The 22975-nt window shown below is 43.3% G+C and overlaps 1 protein-coding gene across 1 annotated transcript in view; it reads left to right on the forward strand.

Annotated features, from left to right (window-relative positions):
* The window catches only part of PRTG (protogenin), a 627066-nt gene that overhangs the window by 573170 nt on the left and 30921 nt on the right, over nucleotides 1-22975 (forward strand). Inside the window, exons 14-15 of the mRNA XM_044078520.1 lie at nucleotides 355-482; nucleotides 22716-22886. Coding sequence (XP_043934455.1) covers nucleotides 355-482; nucleotides 22716-22886 — 299 coding nt within the window. The remainder of the gene's footprint in view (nucleotides 1-354; nucleotides 483-22715; nucleotides 22887-22975) is intronic.

A 22975-nucleotide genomic window follows, 5' to 3' on the forward strand; every position in this document is an offset into this window, starting at 1 on the left:
TTTGTAGTACAAACCCTTGCAGTATACCAAGTCATCCTTCTATATTCTTAGTTATAACATGGCTTCCCACACAGAAAAGTAGTGCTGGCTGATAAAAAAAAACACTGTACACACACAGTTTGGTGATCTACTTCTGCAAATTCCATAGATTCTGCTTAACATGTACTTTTACATTCTTAATATAGCTTTGGTTGTTACATGTTTGTTTTGTGTGCTATAGAATGCATTTTTGATTTGTCGTTTGCACTGCTACTAAATGTACAATGAGTGACTGCATCAGATTATGACTGTCAAGCTTTCTGACTCTGAGTTTATGACACTTTATTTTACCTCACACTATGTTTTTGTACAAAGGTCTGATGTTCAGATGTTGGTGCAAGGTTTGGAACCAAATACCAAGTATGAGTTTGCTGTTCGGCTACATGTGGACCACCTTTCCAGCCCCTGGAGTCCTGTGGTTTACCAGACCACACTTCCTGAAGGTAGGAAGGGGTGAAGTGTTAGTATATGTTGCCATTCTTAAAATGAATGCCTGCAGAAGAAATCAAATTGCCTATCATTGTAAGCATTTCCTTTTCACCTGATGCTAACTGAATGGTTATGCTACAGACTGAATGCATCAATATGTGAAATGCAGTGCATATGTTATTTGTCTATTGTTTGTAGTTGAGAGGCCATTGACTTCTTCTCGAATGGCAGTGTGTGGTGGTCATGGCTTTCTTTCCATGGCTCGGGAGGGGGTTCCTGCTCGAATGGCAGTGTGTGGTGGTCATGGCTTCCTTTCCATAGCTCGGGGGGGGGGTTCCTGCTCGATGGCAGTGTGTGGTGGTCATGGCTTCCTTTCCATGGCTCGGGGGGTGTTCCTGCTCGAGTGGCAGTGTGTGGTGGTCATGGCTTCCTTTCCATGGCTCAGGGGGTGGGGGGTTCCTGTACATTTTCTTGATAATGCTACTCATCACAGAGTTGAGGGGGAAGAGGAGCAGAATTATTTTTTGCACCTCTCAGTGGCCAAATACAGAAAGCATTTAGGCTCCCCATCGTATGCTCGTACAGGAAACTCCCAAAGTCTTAGTCTACGGTGTTCCCCTTGATTTCAGTGATAGCTGGGTCTACCTTCTGACCTAAACTGTAGTTCACTTGGCTGCACTGGACTTGCTGGCTGTGGCCGCTGGGGACTTAAACTTTCGGAGAAGCCTTTCATTTGCATCTCCAGGGAGAAATGATTGTCAGTTTGGACAGAGCAATGCCCTGTGCTACTGTAGCCAGAGTGTTGTACAGATTTTAGACAACCATATACTTGGTCTTGTTTTTCTGTGAGGTTTCACAGTCTTTTGTTCATCCTGCCTTGTGGAGGGAAGGAATGAGGCCGAGCTTTGGCTAATCAAGTGATCCCTTTGGGAGTACTGTTTCTTTTTCACCTTTAAAGAACATGTCCCCTTTCATTTATTTTTCTTTATTCTGTTTTCCATTTGATGACTGGGTAGCTGAACTGGTCATTAGCCCTTTGCAGCAAGTGGTACAGAACATGTAGTAGACAGTGTGATATGATATAAAGGATTGTGATCGGGTCTCCGATTGTAACCGAATTATTATGTGTTCGACATGGATGCCAAGAAATTAACCTCAAGAGCAAAGCTCAAGAGATGAATCTTGTCATCCATGTTGTGAACACGTAATTAAATGTCAAGATCGGACACCTGATCATAGTTCTTTCTAGTGCTTGGAGCTTGACTGGCTCAATGTACTACTTGTTAGACAAAAAAGCTCTAAGTGTTTTTTTTGGCTTTCAAAGTCATAAAGCACTTAGCGAGCCCTGTGAGAAAGGCAGTGTAACTCAGTTGTCATGTTTATACTCAACTTCCATGCTTCTCAACTGTCCAGATTTTTGTGTCTTATGTTTGGTCTGTTCCTCTTAAAAAGCTGTGATTTTCTAACAAATCACTGAGGATTAAAGTGACTAAATAATGACATACATTTCAGTTTCAGACTTTGTATCCTTCAGAAATTTCAGTCACACACAAATCCTGTTTTTCTAGCAACATTTGAATTTTTTAAGGGGAAGTCAAGGATGTGTAACTTGCACAGACAGCAGGGGTGAACAAATCATCACTGTCGTTTGCTGGTCAGTACTGGATTTGACTGCCTAGCGTGAGACCTAACCTTAACAAGCTAAGCAGGGGATGCATAACATTTGTTAAGGTTGAGTCCTGCATTATAGTATCACTTAACTGATTTGTCTTTTTCCATATATCCGAGCATAATCACTATACTCCATGCTCTACAACACAGTTGTATACATTCATTGTAACAGTGCGCACTTGTGTAAATACATGTACAAATTTTTATTGAACTATGTACAAATATATGTATAGTAAAGACAGTAAATGCAATATTACCCTTTGTCTTGAACGTTTTTGCAAATGGATTTAGGATGTAGTATTGGTTAAGGACCTTTTTAAAGGTTACCTTAGAATCTTGATTTTTTTTTAAATGTTTGAAAACAGGTGGTTCCAGGTTGTTCTAATCTTGAAAATACTCTTTTGACAGTTGTGGTTTTAAAAGGTAGGTGTAAAAGTGATAAGGATTTATCCTAGGAGTTTCTCAGTCGATGTACAATCCTTTGTATTGAGATTTTCCTCTTTAATGGGAGGGGGTGCAGTATGCTTGAGTTAGCACTTTAAATGTCAGTGAGCTAAGAAGATAGGTAGCTCCATCATTCACTGTGAACCAGTCTGGAGCTTCAAGAAGTTTACAGTGATTGAACAAAGGGAGTACTAGCAGCATAAACCTACAGATTTTACTGTCTGTCATTTGTATTCAATGAGAATTATAGGCTTAGTGGAAACCTGGACTTGATGTTCTAAAGGCCTGCCTGCCAACCATCACAACTGATGGATGTTCTTCATGTTTCACTGTTGCAGTCATTACATTTGGGTAATCTGCTGGCAGGTTGCCCTCAGTCGGCCTGAATTCCAAAGTCTTGGGTCCTGTGTCGGTTGCTGTCTCCTCTTCCATGACGTCAGGTTGTCAGGGGTATAAAACATGTAGCCGACACCATTTTCTTTAGTCTTTCTTGCCGTGCGGTGCCCGAAGCAGAAGCATTTAACAAGTGCCGGTCATCCGACTACTGAAATATTCGAGTTTGAGTTTCAGAACCGAAGTCTTCACTAAAGCTAAGTACCCCGTTGGGGAAACTTTTTTCTTGGTCCATATCGATGTCAGAAAAAGTTAATAATTGTATTACTTGTGGGAAGCAAATATATTTTTGCCTCAAAGTATTTTGGAAACAGATTTAACTACCCAGAAATGTCGTCGGATAGCAATCCGACTACCAGAGTACATAAAAAACGCAAAGAAAAGGACAGAGAAAGACAGTTGAGATCCAAAACCGATGACGAAGATTCTCCTAAGCCAGTCGCCGGTTCACCAGTACTCAGTGAGGTGCTTTCACAGCCCCTGATACCCGCTACTTTCAAGTCGCAGGCCTCTACCGACACCCATGTGGAGTCCGGCATGCTGCGAGATACTCAAGGTATTAGACCGACGGATGCATCTCCCTCGGATGGGTCCGGAGCCACTGAGCAGGCACCGGCTTCTGAGGGTGTATTCAGACCTCAACATTTGTATATCAAACCGATGACAGCTGCAAAAACAAAATCAAAAGCAACTTCTAAAACTAAAAAAACGATGCATGAGCCACTTGCACAGGCCTCTATGCCTAAAAAACACATGATCAAAATGGCTGAAGACCTTATTACCTTGATCAGGGGTACCCATCCCCCTCCAGATAAGTGGCCTAGGCAAGACACAGATTATGAATCTTCAGATCAGGTTTCTATTTCTTCTGATTCCTCTTCTGATCAGGAATTAGCTATACCTCCCTATAAGGATTCAGATGCAGAGGAGTCTACACCATCTGCATCACCTCCTGAGGATTATTCATTTGGAGAAACCATGCATACTTTGAGGGAGCATTTTCACTGGGAGATTCAAAATTTCTCAGAATCAAAAAAGAGGCTCAGGGATTTCCTTCTTCTCCCTCAGCACAGGCCTTTAGCCATACCCCCTGTTTTAGACATTGTGGATGATGTGTTTTCAGAGTCAAGCTTGACCCCTGACTCCTTACCTCCGGCTCCCAGCAAGCCTGACAGATATTACAGGGTCCCTGACTCACATAAATTCTTATTTAGAAACCCTGCTGCTGATCCTGAAACTGTTTCACAGGGTCCAAAGGGAGTTAAGGCTTCAACAGCAAAACACCCTACCCTCTCTGACAGAGATTCAAGAGCACTGGATAGATGGGGGGAAAAGGTTTATACATCTGCTACCTTGGCAATAAGGGCCTTAAACTGTCAATTTCATATGCTCAAGTATCAACAACATGTTATGGGATTGCTAAAACAGAAAATGATGTTGATTTCTGAATGTGCAGAAAATAAAGAAATGCAGGAATTATTGCATGCAGCTGAACAGGTTGGAAAGCATACTTTGCAATGTGGTTTTGATTCCTTAGAGGCCTCCTGCAGGGCCGCAGTTACTGGATCTGTGATTAGGAGGCATGCCTGGCTAAAGGAACAGAATTTTCCTGATCATGTTAAAGCTAAATTGTTAGATGCACCTTTACAGCATGATACTCTGTTTGGAATTAAGGCAGAAGAGGGTTTAAAGAAAATGGAAGACAAAGCATAGTCTATGCAAACTGTAAGACTTCTTACAAGTGCAGCCACCAAGATTCAGTAGACACTGGCCTACAAAAAATTGGGCCTTTCCTGTGTCAGACTGAGCTCAAAGGGGCAAATCCAGATGCCCTAAGGGTTCCAGATACCAGGCGCAAGATTCATACAGGTCAAAGCAATGGGGCGCTTCTACCTCCAAATCTGGAGGAGATAAATCGCAAACCTATAGAAAACAGTCCTTCTACCTGCACCAAGCACTTATCTTTTGGCAGCACCCTTAGGGGGAAAATTAGCACTTTTTGCTCAAAATTGGCAGTTAATAACCCAGGACAAGTGGGTGCTAAACATAGGATCACAGGGATACAGATTCCATTTCCATACTCTGCCAATGGCAAACGGTTGGCCACATCTGTCAAAAAATCAATGGGCAGAGGCACAGAAACAGGTTACATCCCTCATGGATATGGGGGCCATTCAGCCAGTACCAGAACAGGAAAAAGGGCAAGGTTTTTACTCAAGACTGTTCTTGGTACCCAGAAAGGACAAGGCCTAGCGGCCAATACTGGATTTATCGATTTTGAAAATATACCTGGACATTCCAAAATTCAAAATGCTGACTTTGCAGCAACTTTTGCCCATGCTGGGCATGAATGCTTGGTGACATTAGATCTAAAAGAGACATACCTGCATGTCCCAATAAGACAATCATGCAGAAGATACCTCAGAGTCAAGGGTGGATTAATGCATTACCAATTCTCTGCACTCCCCTTTGGCTTATCTACTGCTCCCAGGGTATTTACAAAATGCCTGGCGCCAGTAACTGCATTTTGCAGACGAAGTATTCAAATATATCCTTACTTGAACGACTGTCTCATTCAAGCAGAGAACAAGGACATTCTTCTTCAACACCTGGCGTTTGTGAAAAGGCTTCTAACATGCGTAGGGTACACAATAAACGAAAAGAAATCACAACTGGTACCCTCTCAAAAGATAACATTCCTGGGTGCAAGTTTGAATACAACTGCCCAGATGGCTTACCTCATGCCAGACAAGCAAAGGCAACTGACTACTTACTTCAAACTGATGGCAACCAAAAGCCAGTTATCTGCAAGACAAATACTGCAGGCTTTGGGCTTCATGGCATTCTGCATCCTACTGATTCCATATGCAAGACTGCATATGAGGAAACTACAATGGTACCTAAAATGTTTATGGAGTCAACATTGTCACAGTCTAGAAACAATGATTCCTCTCATTCCCTGCCTACAACAGGAGTTTCTATGGTGGGCAAAGGCATGTCACCAAAACATGGGACTGACCTTCACTTTACCCCCTGCCAGACAAACCTTAACAACAGACACATCAGATTATGCCTGGGGGGCTCACATGTCAGGAAGATTCATTCAGGGCATGTGGACCCCAAAACAAATGCATCTACATATCAACCAGAAAGAGATGCTAGCTGTTCAAAATGCCCTAACGGCCTTCAAGGACTTAGTTCATCCAGGACAATTATTGATAAAGACAGACAACACCACTGTCATGTGGTATATAAATAATTAAGGGGGCACACACTCATACCCCCTTTGCAGATTAGCCATGACACTGTGGGACACAGCTTTGACTTACCAAATATATCTTCAAGCTCAATTCCTGCCAAGAAAGCAAAATACTCTGGCAGACGATTTAAGAAGAAACCTTATGGATCCTTACGAGTGGAAACTAGATCCACAAGTCTTCAGCATGATAACAAAGAAATGTGGGAGCCCAGACATAGATCTATTTGCCTCTCCACAAAATTACCAATTGAAAAGATTCTGCACAAGGACTTATCACAGACAAGCATGGAAAGTGGACACCCTATCCTTCAGTTGGAAAAACCTATCAGTTTACGCCTTTCCTCCTCTGCCTCTTCTTCCCAAGGTCCTCCTAAAAGTCAGACAAGAGAAACCAAAGATGATACTAATTGCCCTGGACTGGCCCCACCAATACTGGTACCCAATCCTAAGGAACTTGTCTCAATACCCAGCTTGGACCTTACCTCAAAGACCTCAACTACTGTCCCAGCAAAACAATCAGATCCTGCACAATCAACTCCAGACACTGAACCTGGCAGCTTGGCTGATCATGTAGTTATACAAGCAACACCTCTCAGTAAAGCTGTGATGGATGTCATTTTGGAAGCCAGAAGGCCTAGTACTAGAAAATCCTATGCTGATAAATGGAAGAGATTCTGTGCTTGAAATCAAGCACAAGGAACTGATACATCAGAACCAAATATTCCTCAGATATTACAATATTTAACTGAGATGCTTGACAAAGGCCTATCTTTTTCATCAATTAAAATTCATGCCTCTGCCATTTCGGCTCATTACAATACAGAGCCTCCAATCTTTTCTCATCCTTTACTAAAGCAGTATCTTAGAGGAGCCAATAATTTAAGGCCTCCTAGAAGATCACCAATACCTGCATGGGACCTCAATTATGTGTTGGAAAAGCTCACCCTGCCTCCATTTGAACCAGCTGCTACCACTGATATAAAGTTCTTATCATGGAAAACAGCTGTGCTACTAGCAATTACTTCAGCAAGAAGAGTTTCAGAGCTACAGGCCCTCATGGCTATAGAACATTTTATCATATTTTACCCAGACAGGGTGTCTCTGAGGACAAATCCTACATTTATGCCTAAGGTGGTTTCCAGTGTGGCTCTTACCCAGACTATTCATCTGCCAACCTTTTATCCAAATCCGCAGAACAAGGGGGAAAGAATTCTGCATTCCTTGGACATACACAGACGGCTAAGATTCTACTTGAGTAGGACTAAAGCTCTAAGAAAATCTGAGCAATTACTAGTGGCATATGCTGCAGGATCAGAAGGAAAGGCTATTTCAAAGCAGACTATTTCAAAATTGATAAGCCACTGCATTCATTTCTGCTACTTACACCATGGTAAACCTGTGCCCAAGGGCCTTAGGTCTCATTCCACCAAAGCTGCAGCTACTTCAGCAGCCTTTCTCAGAGGAGTACCAACCAAAGACATTCTAGAGGCTGCTACTTGGAGTTCTGTTCACACCTTTACAAAGCATTATCATTTGCCTCTCTACGTCCAGGACAGGCTTTGCCACTGCAGTTCTGCAGGGCCTTATAGCCACACCTAATGCTGTTTAACTCCAGCCACACAACCGTAGCTTTGGAATTCTACCCAAATGTAACGACTGCAACAGTGAAACACAAAGAACATAGTACAGTTGTGTACACGTACCATAAATGTAGATGTTCGAGTGTATTCACTGTTGCAGTCCAGGTTACCCTCCCGCCATCCCCCCTTTCATTCTGGAGTTTATCTTTCCTTCTCTATCTTCTACAACCTATGTGGTGTATTTGTAGATGAAGGTAAAGTTTATATTGATGCATGTATTTATATATACATAATTTTGCTACCTTTTTGGGGGCACCTGACGTCTGGGGCAAGAAAAACTAAAGAAAATGACATCGGCTGCATGTTTTATACCCCTGACAACCTGACGTCATGGAAGAGGAGACAGCAACCGATGCAGGACCCAAGACTTTGGAATTCAGGCTGACTGAGGGCAGCCTGCCAGCAGATTACCCAAATGTAATGACTGCAACAGTGAATACACTCGAACATCTACATTTATGGTAAGTGTACATAACTGTACTTTTAGAGGTATTGGAGTCTGTCTTTCTGCTAAACTGCCTTACAAATCTGTTTGTGAGAAGGATCCAGGAGCTTTTGGCCTTTAGTTGTGGGGACCTCCTTTGACCCCTTTCTGCAGTCAGGTTCCTCTACACCGACTTCACTTCTCCTTAGAAAGTAGGATAGACTTTTCCTTGAAATGGTCCATTTATCTCCTGGTTTCTTCATGAGGGTGGAAGCTTGGGGAGAGAGATTGGCTTTCACTTCCAGGAGGTGCACTACCATCTCATGGGATCCTTGGAGTCATTGCAGTGCTTTAGTTACATGTCCATGGCATTTTTATATTGAGCATAATAGGAAACCTTTTTATAGATGCATAAGCTGTGGAAGGAGTAAAGATACACAAATTGATAAACTGTGTGCAGATTCTAAAATTTATTCTCAGAGACAACAGATTATACATATATTTACAAAATCTTATGCAAAACAGTTTAGCTCCACAGAAGGGGTGGTAAGTTGTCCTAGTGACATCCAGGTAACCCCAGGTACTGGAATCAAATTAGATTATATTGAAAAAGAACTGTGGAAACTGGATCCAAGCAAAGCACAGAGAGGAGACGGAATAAGTAACAATGACCTGAGAACACGTCAGCAAGAGCTTACACTACCATTATATCTATTATTCACTAGGTCATATAAATATGGGGAGATTCCTTAAGATTGGAGACATGCACTTATTAAACCCGTCTTTAAGGGAAAGGGGAGTAGGACAAACCCAAAATCATATAGACCCTTAAGTCTACTTTCATGTTGTGGAAAATAATGGAGAAGGTAATACTGGATAAGTTATTGTCAGAACTGGATAGGTTGGGAATTGAAACCATATATCAGCAAGCATATGTTTAAAATAGATCTATTACCAACTGTAACATGATGTTCTATAACAATGTAATAGCTATGAATGAAAAATTGTGCTGTGATGTGACATATAGATTTAATCAGCATTTGACAGGGTCATACACAAAATACTGATCATTAAATTAGTACAACTAGGTATTGATGTACTGTTGATAAGATGGATAGCTGCATGGCTTGCAGATAGGACATGGCAAGTATCATGCACCAACTGGACAGGTGAAATCCTTGGTTACAGTCAAGGTGTCCCACAGGGCTCTGTCCTAGGCATTTACTTGTTTAGATTGTGTCTTTCGGACCTTACTTTTTCATCTGAGGTGTTATACAGTCTATATGCTGATGACCTGAAATTGGGTAAACTGATTATAAGTGTTATAGATAAGGCATGTCTGCAAAATAATTTGACTAAATTGACCATTTGGGTACAGGAGAGTAATATGTTCATAAATACATCAAAAACTTAAGCATATGAGATTTGGGAGACATAAACTGAAAGGTGAATATTTAATACAGCACACAGTGATTGAAACTGTCGACTCATTTAAGGACCTGGGTATATGGGTAGATTCAGCTATAAGTTTTTCTATATAGAACTATAGGTTGTATAAAAAGATTTATAAAGTCTAGGAAGTCAAACATAATGAAGTCATTGATGTTCATCGTGTTTCACTGTTGCAGTCATTACTCTTTGGTTATCCTGCTGGCAGGCTAACCTCAGTCGGCCAGAATTCCAAAGTCTAGGTCCAGTGTCAGTTGCTGTCGCCTCTTCCCTGACGTCAGTGCACCAGGGCTATAAAAGATGCAGCCAACGCCATTTTCTTCCGTCTTTTTTGCCGCATGGTGCCCGAAGCAAAAGCAGTTTGCAAGTGCCGGTCGGCTGACTCCTGAGATTTTCAAATCCGAATTTCAGAACCGAAGTCTTCATTAAAGCTAAGTACCCCGTTGGGGAAACTTTTTTCTTGCTCCAGACCGATGTCAAAAAAAGTTAACAATTGTATTTCTTGTGGGAAGCAAATACCTCATAAGGATTTTCACTCTTACTGTATTCCTTGCCTAGGCCCTGATCACAACGTTGCTAGCTATCGGTTTTGTGCTAGATTTAACCAACGCACTATCAGGCGTCGGTTCGATTTTGCATTTCATTACTTTGGCCGAAGATTTAATTAGATAATGCCGTCGGAACAACCGACAACCGGGGGTTACAAAAAACGCAAGGACAAGGAAAAGGATAGGCATCCAAGGTCCAAAACCGACGACGAGGCCTCTGCTAGGCCAGTCGCCGGTTCACCGGTTCTCAGTGAGGCGCTTTCGCAGCCCCTGGCGCCAGCTACCTCAGAGCCACAGGCCGCTTCCGACTCCAACGTGGAGCCGACTGGGCCTCTGGATACTCAAGGTATTGGACACTCGGAGATCACTCCCTCAGATGGGTCCGGAGCCGCTGAGCAGGCATCGGCTTCTGAGGGTGTCTTCAGACCAATACAACTATATATTAAGTCATTTTCAGCTTCAAAGACAAAGACTAAAACAGCTCTAAAGACAAAGAAACAAGTACAGCATTCTCCTACTCATACTTCCATGCCTAAAAAACAGATGCTCAAAATGGCTGAAGACCTAATTACTTTGATCAGGGGCTCCCATCCCCCTACTGATAAGAGGCCTAGGCAAGAGACAGAGTATGATTCTTCTGATCAGGTTTCTATTTCCTCTGATTCCTCTTCTGAACAAGATTACTCCACGCTTCCCTATGAGGATTCTGATGCTGAAGAATCTATTCCTTCAGCCTCTCCTCCTGAGGGCTATTCTTTTGGGTAAACACTGCATACTATGAGGGAGCATTTCCACTGGGAGAGCCAAGATTATTCTGAGTCTAAGAAAAGGCTCAGAGACTTCCTGCTTCTTCCTCAGCACAGACCCCTTGCTATTCCACCTGTTCTAGACATTGTAGATGATGTATTTTCAGAGTCTGGACTGTCCCCTGACTCTTTACCCCGTGCACCTGCTAAGCCAGACAGATACTACAGGGTCCCGGATTCTCATAAATTCCTATATAAAATCCCCGCTGCTGACCCAGAAACTATATCTCAGGGTCCCAAAGGGGTTAAAGCTTCCACTGCAAAAAACCCTGTCCCATCTGATAGGGATTCTAGGGCTCTAGACTGAAGGGGGAAAAAAGTCAACACTTCTGCTACCCTGGCTGTAAGGGCTTTAAATTGTCAGTTTCATATGCTTACATATCAGCAATATTTAATGTCACTGCTTAAACAGAAATTGTTGACAAATACTGAATGTTCAGAGAACAAGGAATTGCAGGATTTATTGCATGCAGCTGAACAAGTAGGAAAGCATACTTTGCAATGTGGTTATGATTCACTGGAGGCCTCTTACAGGGCCGCTGTTACAGGTTCTGTTATTAGAAGGCATGCTTGGTTAAAGGAACAGAATCTGCCTGATCATGTTAAAGCAAAATTATTAGATGCACCATTACAGCATGACACTTTGTTTGGTACTAAAGCAGAAGAGGTGTTGAAAAAAATGGAGGATAAAGCAAAATCCATGCAGACAGTTAAGGATTTCTTACAGGTACAGCCACCCAGGTTTAGTAGGAACTGGCCTTCTAAAAATTGGTCCTTTCCAGTGTCAGACAGACCACAAAGAGGCAGATACAGGCGTCCCAGAGGCAGATCTCAGCCCCAAGGCTCAAACAGGCCTAAACAATGGGGTGCTCCTACCTCCAAAAGCGGAGAAGACAAATCACAACCCTACAGGAAACAGTCCCAATGACTTTCCTCTACCAGATCCAAGCACTTTCCTTTTGGCAGCCCCCTTAGGGGGAAAACTAGCACTTTTTTCATCAAATTGGCAATTGGTTACCCAAGACAAATGGGTCCTGAACATAGTGTCCCAAGGCTACAGGTTCCATTTTCACACTCTACCAAGGTCAAAAGGTATGCCAGACCTGCCATGCAATCAATGGGCAGAGGCACAAAAACAAATTACAGCCCTCATGGACATGAGGGCCATTCAGCAAGTACCACAACAAGAGCAGGGGCAAGGATTTTACTCCAGACTTTTCCTAGTACCCAGAAAGGACAAAACCTGGAGACCAATACTGGACCTGTCTATACTAAATACATTTCTGGAAGCTCCAAAATTCAAGATGTTGACTCTACAGCAGCTACTGCCCATGCTGGGCAAGAAGGCTTGGCTCGTAACTTTGGACCTAAAAGAGGCATACCTGCATGTCCCAATCAGACAGTCTTGCAGAAGATACCTCAGATTCATAGCTGGCTCAATGCATTACCAATTCTCTGCACTGCCCTTTGGCTTATCTACTGCACCCAGGGTCTTCACAAAATGCCTGGCACCAGTAATTGCATTCTGCAGACAAAGAGGAATTCAAATATAGCCCTACTTGGACGACTGCCTAATTCAAGCAGAGAACAAAGACATTCTTCTAAAGCATCTGGCGTTTGTAAAAAGATTACTAATTGGCCTAGAGTACACAGTAAACGAAAATAAATCAAAACTAGTGCCCTCTCAAGAGATAATATTCCTGGGTGCAAGCTTAAATACAACTGCCCAGATGGCTTATCTCATGCCAGACAAACAACAGCAACCGACTACTTACTTCAAGAAATTGGCAACAAAACCCCACTTATTTGCAAGGAAAATCCTGCAGGCCTTGGGTTTCATGGCATCCTGCATTCTACTAATTCCATATGTCAGACTGCATATGAGGAAACTACAATGGTATCTAAAAAGTGTTTGGACTCAGCATTGCCACAGTCTGGAGACAGTAATTGCACTCATTCCCTGCCTGCAACAGGAGTTTCGATGGTGGGCAGAAGCCTGTCACCACAAGGGTCTGCCATTCAGTTTACCCACAACCAGACATACACTGACAACGGATGCATCAGATTATGCCTGGGAGGCCCATATGGCAGGAAAATGTATTCAGGGCACATGGCCTGCAAACCAGATGCATCTTCACATCAATCAAAAAGAGATGCTAGCTGTTCAAAATGCCCTGACAGCTTTCAAGGACCTGCTTCATCCAGGACAGCTACTGATAAAGACAGACAACACTACGGTCATGTGGTACATAAACAAGCAGGGAGGTACACATTCCTACTCCCTCTGCAGACAAGCAATGACCTTATGGGACACAGCATTGGCTTTCCAAGTTCACCTGGAAGCACAATTCCTGCCAGGAAAAACAAATACTCTGGCAGACGAACTAAGCAGAAACCTCATGGATCCCCACGAATGGAAACTGGATCCACAAGTCTTCAGCATGATAATAAGGAAATGGGGATGCCCAGGCATAGATCTATTTGCCTCCCCTCACAACTGCCAATGGCAGAGATTTTGTACAAGGATTTATTACAAGCAAGCGTGGAAAGTGGGCGCCCTATCCTTCAGCTTGAAAAATCTAACAGTATATGCTTTTCCCCCACTGCCTCTCCTTCCCAGGGTACTCCTAAAGGTCAGACAAGAGAAGCCAAAAATGATACTGATTGCACCAGACTGGCCACACCAGCACTGGTACCCAATCCTAAAGAGCTTGTCTCAAGTTCCAGCATGGATATTGCCTCAGACGTCTCACTTGCTGACCCAACAAAACAATCAGTTCCTGCACAGCCAACTCAGGACCTTAAATCTGGCAGCATGGCGGATAATGTAGCCATTCAGAACACTCCTCTTTCAAAAGCTGTTATGGATGTTATCTTGGAGGCCAAGAGGCCCAGTACCAGAAAATCTTATACAGAAAAATGGAAGAGATTCTGTGCTTGGAACCAGGAACAAGGCATTGACATGTGTGTACCAAATATCCCCTCAGATTTTACAATACCTAACTGAGATGCTGAACAAAGGCCTTTCTTTCTCATCAATTAAGATTCATGCCTCTGCTATTTCAGCCCATTACAATACAGAACCACCTATCTTTTCTCATCCTTTAATAAGGCAGTACCTCAGAGGGGCCAAAAACATTAGGCCTCCAAGGAGAGCACCAATTCTGGCTTGGGACCTCAATTATGTTTTGGAAAAACTCACACTGCCTCCTTTTGAGCCAGCATCAACAGCAGATATAAAATTCTTATCCTGGAAAACAGCTCTGCTCCTAGCGATTACCTCTGCAAGGCGAGTCTCAGAGTTACAAGCACTCATGGCTGTGGAACCTTTCATCATTTTTCATTCAGACAGGGTTTCTCTGAGGACAAACCCTACATTTATGCCTAAGGTGGTGTCCAGTGTGGCCCTCAACCAAACCATTCACTTGCCTACCTTTTATCCAAATCCACAGAACAAGGGTGAGAAAATTCTGCATTCTTTGGACATACACAGGCAGTTATGCTTCTACATGGACAGAACTAAAGCTTTCAGAAAGACTGAGCAACTTTGTGTCATATGCTGCAGGACCACAAGGAAAGGCTATCTCACAACAGACTATTTCTAAATGGATAGGCCATTGCATCCGTTTCTGCTATTTTCAACATGGCAAATCAGTGCCTAAGGGCATTGGGCCTCATTCCACCAGAGCAGCAGCCACTTCAGCAGCCTTCCTCAGAGGAGTACCAACCAAAGATATCTTAGAGGCTGCAACTTGGAGTTCAGTGCACACCTTCACAAAGCACTACCACTTACCTCTTTACTCTAAGTCCAGAGCAGGCTTTGCCACTGCAGTTCTGCAGGGCCTCATAGCTTCTCCAAATCCTATTTAGCCCAGCCACCCATCCTCAGCTTTGGGATTCAACCCAAGAGTAATGACTGCAACAGTGAAACACGATGAACATAGTACAGTTGTGTACCTAAAATAAATGTAGATGTTTGAGTGTATTCACTGTTGCAGTCCAGGTTACCCACCCTCCATCCCCCTTTTTCTTTGCTGGGACTTATCTGCACTTCTCTATCCTATACAACCTATGTGGTGTATTTGCTTGTAGATGAAGGAAATGTTATTTTTGTGCATGCATTTTTATTGGCATATTTTTCAACCTACCAATTTGGGGGCACCTGACATCTGGGGCAAGAAAAACTGAAGAAAATGGTGTTGGCTGCATCTTTTATACCTTTGGCACACCACTGACGTCAGGGAAGAGGCGACAGCAACCAACGCCGGACCTAGACTTTGGAATTCTGGCCGACTGAGGGTAGCCTGCCAGCAGGATAACCCAAGATTAATGACTGCAACAGTGAATACACTCGAACATCTACATTTATGGTAGGTACACAACTGTACTTTTGTTAGTTACATTAGACCCAAACTTGAGTATGGAGTAAGATACAAATTACTATAGCACTCAGCCTTCCTTTTTACCTAGAGGAAAACAGTTTTTGTACTTACTTTCCTCACTTGCTTAGAGAAAAACAGCTCTTGTACTCACTTTCCTCACTTGTCTAGAGGAAAGTAGTTCTTTATTCAGGCATGTCCAAGGGTCAGCTCCCAGTATTCTCTCCTGTCTAGCTGATGAATCTGGGCATCTTGAGGCAATGTAGCAATTGCCTGATGTACATAGACAAACCTCTCCTCCTACCACCCAACACCACAACTTGTGAGAGATGCACTTATCTAGCCAAACTGGAGGTAAAGCTCTCAACAACCAAGCCTGAACTTGACAGTCAAGAGGAGAAGGTAAACACTTGCACCACACCACACTCATCACATAGTCCCACTAAATCTACACCACCAAAATCCACACATAGAAACACAAAAACAGTTGCAGAGGCTCTCAATAATAATCTGCTCAAGCAACAGAGACCTCCAAAGCAGAAACGCAAGAAACTTCCACCCACCAACACAACCCAAATGACACATAGCCCACAGACTCAGTATGCCAATAAACTACAGTCCATAAGGCAAACCAACGTACCCAACACACTAGTCATAGGTCACTCTATAGTCAGGCACACAGATTTCCCACTCACCAGGCTAAACAAGGAGAAGGTTACTGTCAGCTGCCTGTCGGGTGCCAGGATCCACCACATAATGCACGCACTCAGGTCACTCCACAACAAGTAGAAATATGACTCTCTGATTGACCATGTTGGTGTGAATGACCTGAGATGTTCCTCCCTGGACTACATGAAAAGAGACATGGAAGACCTCTCCAATCTTGTAGCCCAGGCAGTTATGACCCTAGCCCTGAGTAGCATCTTGCCATCACCCAGAATGATACCGCAGTACAAGGACAAAATGATTGACTTCAACAATTGGCAAAGCTTCTGGTATCATTCTAAGGAGATCCAGTATCTGTCTGCGTGGGACGACATGGTCGACAGACCACGATGCTTTGCCAAAGATGGCCTGCACTGGTCACCTCTGGGATTCCGGATACTGGCTAAGGCTCTTGTCGCCCCTATAGTGCCTTTTTTAGCAAGGTTCAAATGACAAATTCACCACCGTAACAGGAACAGGCAAGCAAATCAGGATCCTGCTAGAAGTCTAAATCTCAAAATGCACTCACTCGAGGCACTCCTTAAAATGGAGAACACTGATATCTGTGCAGTGACTGAGACCTGGTTCAAGGCTCTAGAGAGCACCCCTGAATTACCAGGCTATAACTCATACCACACTTTTCGGCCATCTAACCTGGACCATAACACCAAAGGCAGAGGTGTGCCCATATTCATTAAGGATATCCAGACCTCCAGGTTAGTTGTGCAGCATAATGTATCTTAGGTTATCCAAGTGCAACTAACTCTGGGCAAAACTGCAGTCCAAATTGCAGCTTACTACAGATCCCCCACCATGCCCCAGGATTCCCACTCCTCTTTTCTTGATATACTGGAAATACCCTAATAATGGGCGATTTCAACTACCCCACCATTAACTGGGAAAACTACTCATGTACCATCTCCTTCACTCAACGCTTTCTGGAATTCCTAAATTCCAATGCCCTGGATCAACTTATCCACACCCCTACCATTGGCAACAATATCCTAGACCTAGTCATTACCAACATGAGTGACCGGTGTTCCACACCTGAACTCAACTCCTCATTGGTCAGATCCGACCATAAGCTAATCACCCTAGATATCCGCATCCCGCCTCCACCCACAATTAAGGAAACCATGGTAAAAAGTTTCTCCAAAGCCGACTTCATGCTTCTTAAGACAGAAGTGGCGAACTTCATGACACCCATGCAGATAGACAATATAGTTACGACTGCTGAATCCTACACAAATGCACTCTATAAGCACTTACAGGAGAGCATGGATCGTGCTATCCCAAAAAGAACCAAGATGCTATCCTCCAAAAAAAGGAAGCCAATCTGGTGGTCCCCTGCCATAAACAAACTCTACACAGAAGGAAGAAACTGTTGCAAAAGAGAGTAAAATCCCATGAGTGGAGGAGCTCCCTGGTCAGCCTCAGTAAGAAGCTGAGATCCCTTATAAGATCTTCCAAAGCTAGCTACGAAAACAAAATCACCACTGATTCTAAGGGCAACCACAAAGCATTCTATAGCTATGTCAAGAATCTCAATGGCAACACCCAGATCTGCTCTGAGTTACACACAACTGCACGAAAATTACAGAATCAACTGATATTGCCAACATCCTGGCAGATAGGTTCAGTGCTAACTTTACCCACTTCTCACCCCCTAAAGGGCCCATATCTATACAAGAAGAATGCAGAGTCCCTGTAATCACATCTATGCAGGTAAAAGCTGCACTCTCTAAAACCAAAAACGCAACATCCATGGGACCGGACAACATCTCAGGCTGTGTTTTACATGAACTTCAGAACGAACTGGCTCCCCAGCTAAGCACCATGTTCAATCATAGTCTCACGTCAGGCTTTACACCCACTGAATGGTGCACAGCAACAGTTATCCCACTCCACAAAGGGGGAGCCACCACTGATCCTGGGAACTATCGCCCTTTTAGCCTGACGAGCCTGGTCTCCAAGGCCATGTAATGTATCACCATGGAACTCATAGACAAAGACATTGGTAACCTCCATTCTCTGGACCCCACCCAATTCAGGTTTGTGAAAGGCAGGTCATGCCTTCTGAACCTGATTGACTTCTTTGAGGCAGTCACCAAAGCCGTAGATGAGGGTAAGGTGGTTCACACAGCCTATCTTGACTTCCCCAAGGCTTTTGACACCATCCTCCATTTTAGAATTATAGCTAAACTCACTAAACTAGGTATAAATCCCTATGTCACAAGATGGGTTGCCAACTGGCTCACTGACAGAACCACACTGTAAAAGTTGCAGACTCCAAATCTGACTTCAAACCAGTGACAAGTGGAGTACCACAAGGTTCAGTCCTGGGACCTCTCCTGTTTGGTGTCTACTTCTCTGAAGCACAGGCTAACACAGAAGGCCTCTGGCGAACGAAGTTTGCAGATGACTGCAAACTAGGAGCCACAGTTGAGTCCCCAAATGATGTGGACATCCTACAGAAGGGCCTCACTGAGGCAGATGCCTGGTGTCAGAGGCATGGCCTCAAGCTCAATGCCAAAAAGTGCATTGTCATCCCCGTTGGTAAAAACTCTGTACCCATGAACTACCACATAAACGGCAGTCTACTTAAAGCCGAATGTGTGATAAGACCTTGGGACCCAGGTGGACAGTAGTTTCTCCTTTGATAATCACATCACCACAGTAGTCAGGAAATCCTTCTATGTAGCACACCTCATCACAAAAGGGTTCTCATCCAGGAAAAAAAGAGGTCATTGTTCCCCTCTCCTCTGCACTCATTAGATCCATTATAGAGTACAACACCCCTTTTGGAATGTACCTCACAAGACATCTGCAGCAGCTGGAAAGACCACAGAAGTACCTCACAAAGAAGATTACTGGCCTCAAATAGATGCCCTACACTGACCGTCTCAAAAAACTCCATCTTTACTCTGTAGCATATCACCTACTCTGAGGAGATCTCTGCCTAACATATAAAGCTATGGTAAACCCAGAGCTGTTGAACATGCTACACATAAAGAAATCCCTCCAAGCTGCATGCTCTAGGGACCTAAACCTTGTCACCACAATAAACAGGACATGCTGGAGGGATAGATTCCTGTCCCAGAGACTTCCTATACTCTGAAGCAAGCTACCCATCTATGTCAAGCAAAGTTCCTCATTAGCACTCTTCAAGAAAAATCTTGATGAGTGGATGGGAAATAGGAAATACACCCCAGGGATCACTTCTGTGGCTCTGCTCGACAAGGGCACAGGAAATTAACTTTCTTGGGTGGCGTAAGTCAGGGAACCTTGTTGGCTAGGACAAGGACAAACTAGGAGCCACAGTCGAGTCCCCAAATGATGTGGACATCCTACAGAAGGGCCTCACTGAGGCAGATGCCTGGTGTCAGAGGCATGGCCTCAAGCTCAATGCCAAAAAGTGCATTGTCATCCCCGTTGGTAAAAACTCTGTACCCATGAACTACCACATAAACGGCAGTCTACTTAATGCCGAATGTGTGATAAGACCTTGGGACCCAGGTGGACAGTAGTTTCTCCTTTGATAATCACATCACCACAGTAGTCAGGAAATCCTTCTATGTAGCACACCTCATCACAAAAGGGTTCTCATCCAGGAAAAAAAGAGGCCATTGTTCCCCTCTCCTCGGCACTCATTAGATCCATTATAGAGTACAACACCCCTTTTGGAATGTACCTCACAAGACATCTGCAGCAGCTGGAAAGACCACAGAAGTACCTCACAAAGAAGATTACTGGCCTCAAATAGATGCCCTACACTGACCGTCTCAAAAAACTCCATCTTTACTCTGTAGCATATCACCTACTCTGAGGAGATCTCTGCCTAACATATAAAGCTATGGTAAACCCAGAGCTGTTGAACATGCTACACATAAAGAAATCCCTCCAAGCTGCATGCTCTAGGGACCTAAACCTTGTCACCACAATAAACAGGACATGCTGGAGGGATAGATTCCTGTCCCAGAGACTTCCTATACTCTGAAGCAAGCTACCCATCTATGTCAAGCAAAGTTCCTCATTAGCACTCTTCAAGAAAAATCTTGATGAGTGGATGGGAAATAGGAAATACACCCCAGGGATCACTTCTGTGGCTCTGCTCGACAAGGGCACAGGAAATTAACTTTCTTGGGTGGCGTAAGTCAGGGAACCTTGTTGGCTAGGCTTACTTAGGCCCTTAGGCCAATAGCCTTGTACCTACCTATGAACCTATGGAAACCTTACAGGAAAACAAGCATGAATAAACTGGAAAGAGTGCAGCAGAAGTATAACAAGGGCATCCACAGATGTGAAAATCTAAGTTATTATGAAAGACTAAAATATCTGAACTTGTACAGTGTCTCTTACAGATATTTAAGAGTTGATTTTAGTCAGGTATATAGGGCATTTAGGGACAACTACCTCTGGGAATGTCTGGGGTTATCAAAAAGTACAAGAGAATCATCAGATAACCTATGTAGAGGATTCTATAGGAATGAGAAGTGTACTAACTGGTTCTCTGACAGAGTAGCTGATGCCTGGAGCAGACCACCAAATTACATTAAAGCAAGTACTACTTTAGATATTTTTAAGAACAGCTTGGACATTTTTATGGGAACAGGTGTTTTGGTATATTGGCAAGCTAGAAGGGCATTAATGCCCGTGCTTGAAACATTTGTATGTAAGTATGTATGTGTGTATATTATGAGAGGGAAGGGATCGTATTTGCCATGTAGGCACTTTTTAATGGTTTAGTAACCACATTCTGTTCCACCACTGGGAGACTTCTCCATCTGGTCTCTCTGTAGTCAGAGCCTGTGTCACCTTGGGATTGGATGCCCCCCGCTACTTCCTTTAGAATGTCTTAATTCAAACATTGGCACCTCAGCAGTTTGGTTTTTGGTGCTTCCTTTCTCCAGACATTATTATGTCAGCTGCATATCTGGTGTGTCTCGTGCCCCTTACTGAGACTTGGCCGTTGTTGGCTGACCAACAAGAGGACTTTATCCTTGATGGGTTTTGAGTCCCTTCCCAACATCCTCTGCAGTTGGGAAGCCCCCTCCAGCAGCCCTTGAATTCTCTGTAACTTTGACAGTTGTAGTAGCATCTGTCATGTTGGTAATGATTGTGCAAAGTCCTTGTTGTTATTTTTTGATTTGCAGGAAGGTTCTTACTAGTGGTAGGGAGATGAACTCATGAGCACAGTAAGTAAACCCACATATATAGTTGGTGTGTTATGTCATGGCATGTGTCTTCATTGGGTTGTTAAGTCTGGGAATTTCTGAAGCAAAGACAAATTATGATTGGTCGAAAAAAAAAAGTGACTGTAGAACCCATCAATGGGGGAACTCTCATAGGTCACCTAATAAAGTAAGAACATGTCTGACCTTTTTCCCAGCAGACTAAACCTCATCGTGCTCCATTAAGAAGTACTTACTCTGAGACCTCTGTCTTGTAATGTTGAAATTTCTCAGAAATGCAGACTGGAGGGTGACTGGTGGGGTGTTTTCTGTGTTGTGCGTGCGTGTGTGTGTGCGTCTGTGCGTGTATGTTTGCATGCGTGTGTGCGTGTGTGTGTGTGGGTGTGGATGTGCATATGTATGTGGGTAAGCATGTGTGTGTATGTGTGTGTATATGTGTGTATGTGGGTGTGCATGTGTGTATATGTGTGTGTGTGTGTGTCTATGTGGGTGTGGATGTGTGTGTGTGTGTGTGTGTGTGTGTGTGTATGTGTGTGTATATGTGTGTATGTGGGTGTGCATGTGTGTATATGTGTGTGTAGGGTGTGCATGTGTGTATATGTGTGTGTGTGTGTGTGTGTGTGTGTGTGTGTGTGTGTGTGTGTGTGTGTGTGTGTGTGTGTGTGTGTGTGTGTGTGTGTGTGTGTGTGTGTGTGTGTGCAGGGATCATGAATTTTGCCCTTTCCCCATTGTGTTGTAGTCTTGTAGTTGGTATACCTGTTTAGCAGTGAGTGTTGTGAGTTGATTATTTGTGACCAGTTGTTAGTGGCTCAATTTTTTTTTTTTGTTTATTTGTTAAATTGTTGTAGATCTGTGTGTGTTTGTTCACGTATACATATACACATAAGATGTATTGCATTTACCCTTATGACCCTGGTCATAGGTGAAAAGGAGACCAGGAAGGAACACTTCTTTTGCTGGATTAACAAGTTACATTTTAAGAAAAACTAAGACACTCATTGGAGGAAAGCTGGAGGAGGAAAAAACATAACATTTTCTTTGTCATAGGTGAAATGCCCACATCTGAGTTTGGCATTAACAGATGGCTGAGTAAAATAACCCATTACTGTTAAAAGGAACTGCATTTATGTTTGTGAAGAAAATAACTACTGGCATGATCTTGCTGGAGAACTTACAAATTTCTGAATTAGATGCATGTGAAATGTGAAGGCCAGTTAATCATTTGTTACATATCTTTATTGAATGCTAGACATTTACCAACTTTTCATTCCTTATAACTCAGATTTGTTAGTCTGTTTTTGTATGTATCTTTTAACATTTTCTTTTTCTTCTAATAGCCCCTTCCAGTCCTCCAACCAATGTAAAAGTGACACTAATTGAGGAAAACACAGCTCTGGTATCCTGGAAGCCTCCTGATGAAACCCAAGTTTCTGTTACTCGCTACACTATCCTGTATGCATCCAGAAAAGACTGGATTGCTGGACAGTGGCATATGCTTCATAGAGAAGGTACTTTTCTGCTGTACAGTCCTGTGTGTTGTGTTGAAGGACAGGGCCATTTTACCATAGCTTAGACTTTCTTTTATGCAGTATAACAT

The sequence above is a fragment of the Protopterus annectens genome, chromosome 7.part1 (assembly GCF_019279795.1).
Source record: "Protopterus annectens isolate FY-2018-M chromosome 7.part1, PAN1.0, whole genome shotgun sequence".
In the NCBI taxonomy this organism is placed as follows: domain Eukaryota; kingdom Metazoa; phylum Chordata; order Ceratodontiformes; family Protopteridae; genus Protopterus; species Protopterus annectens.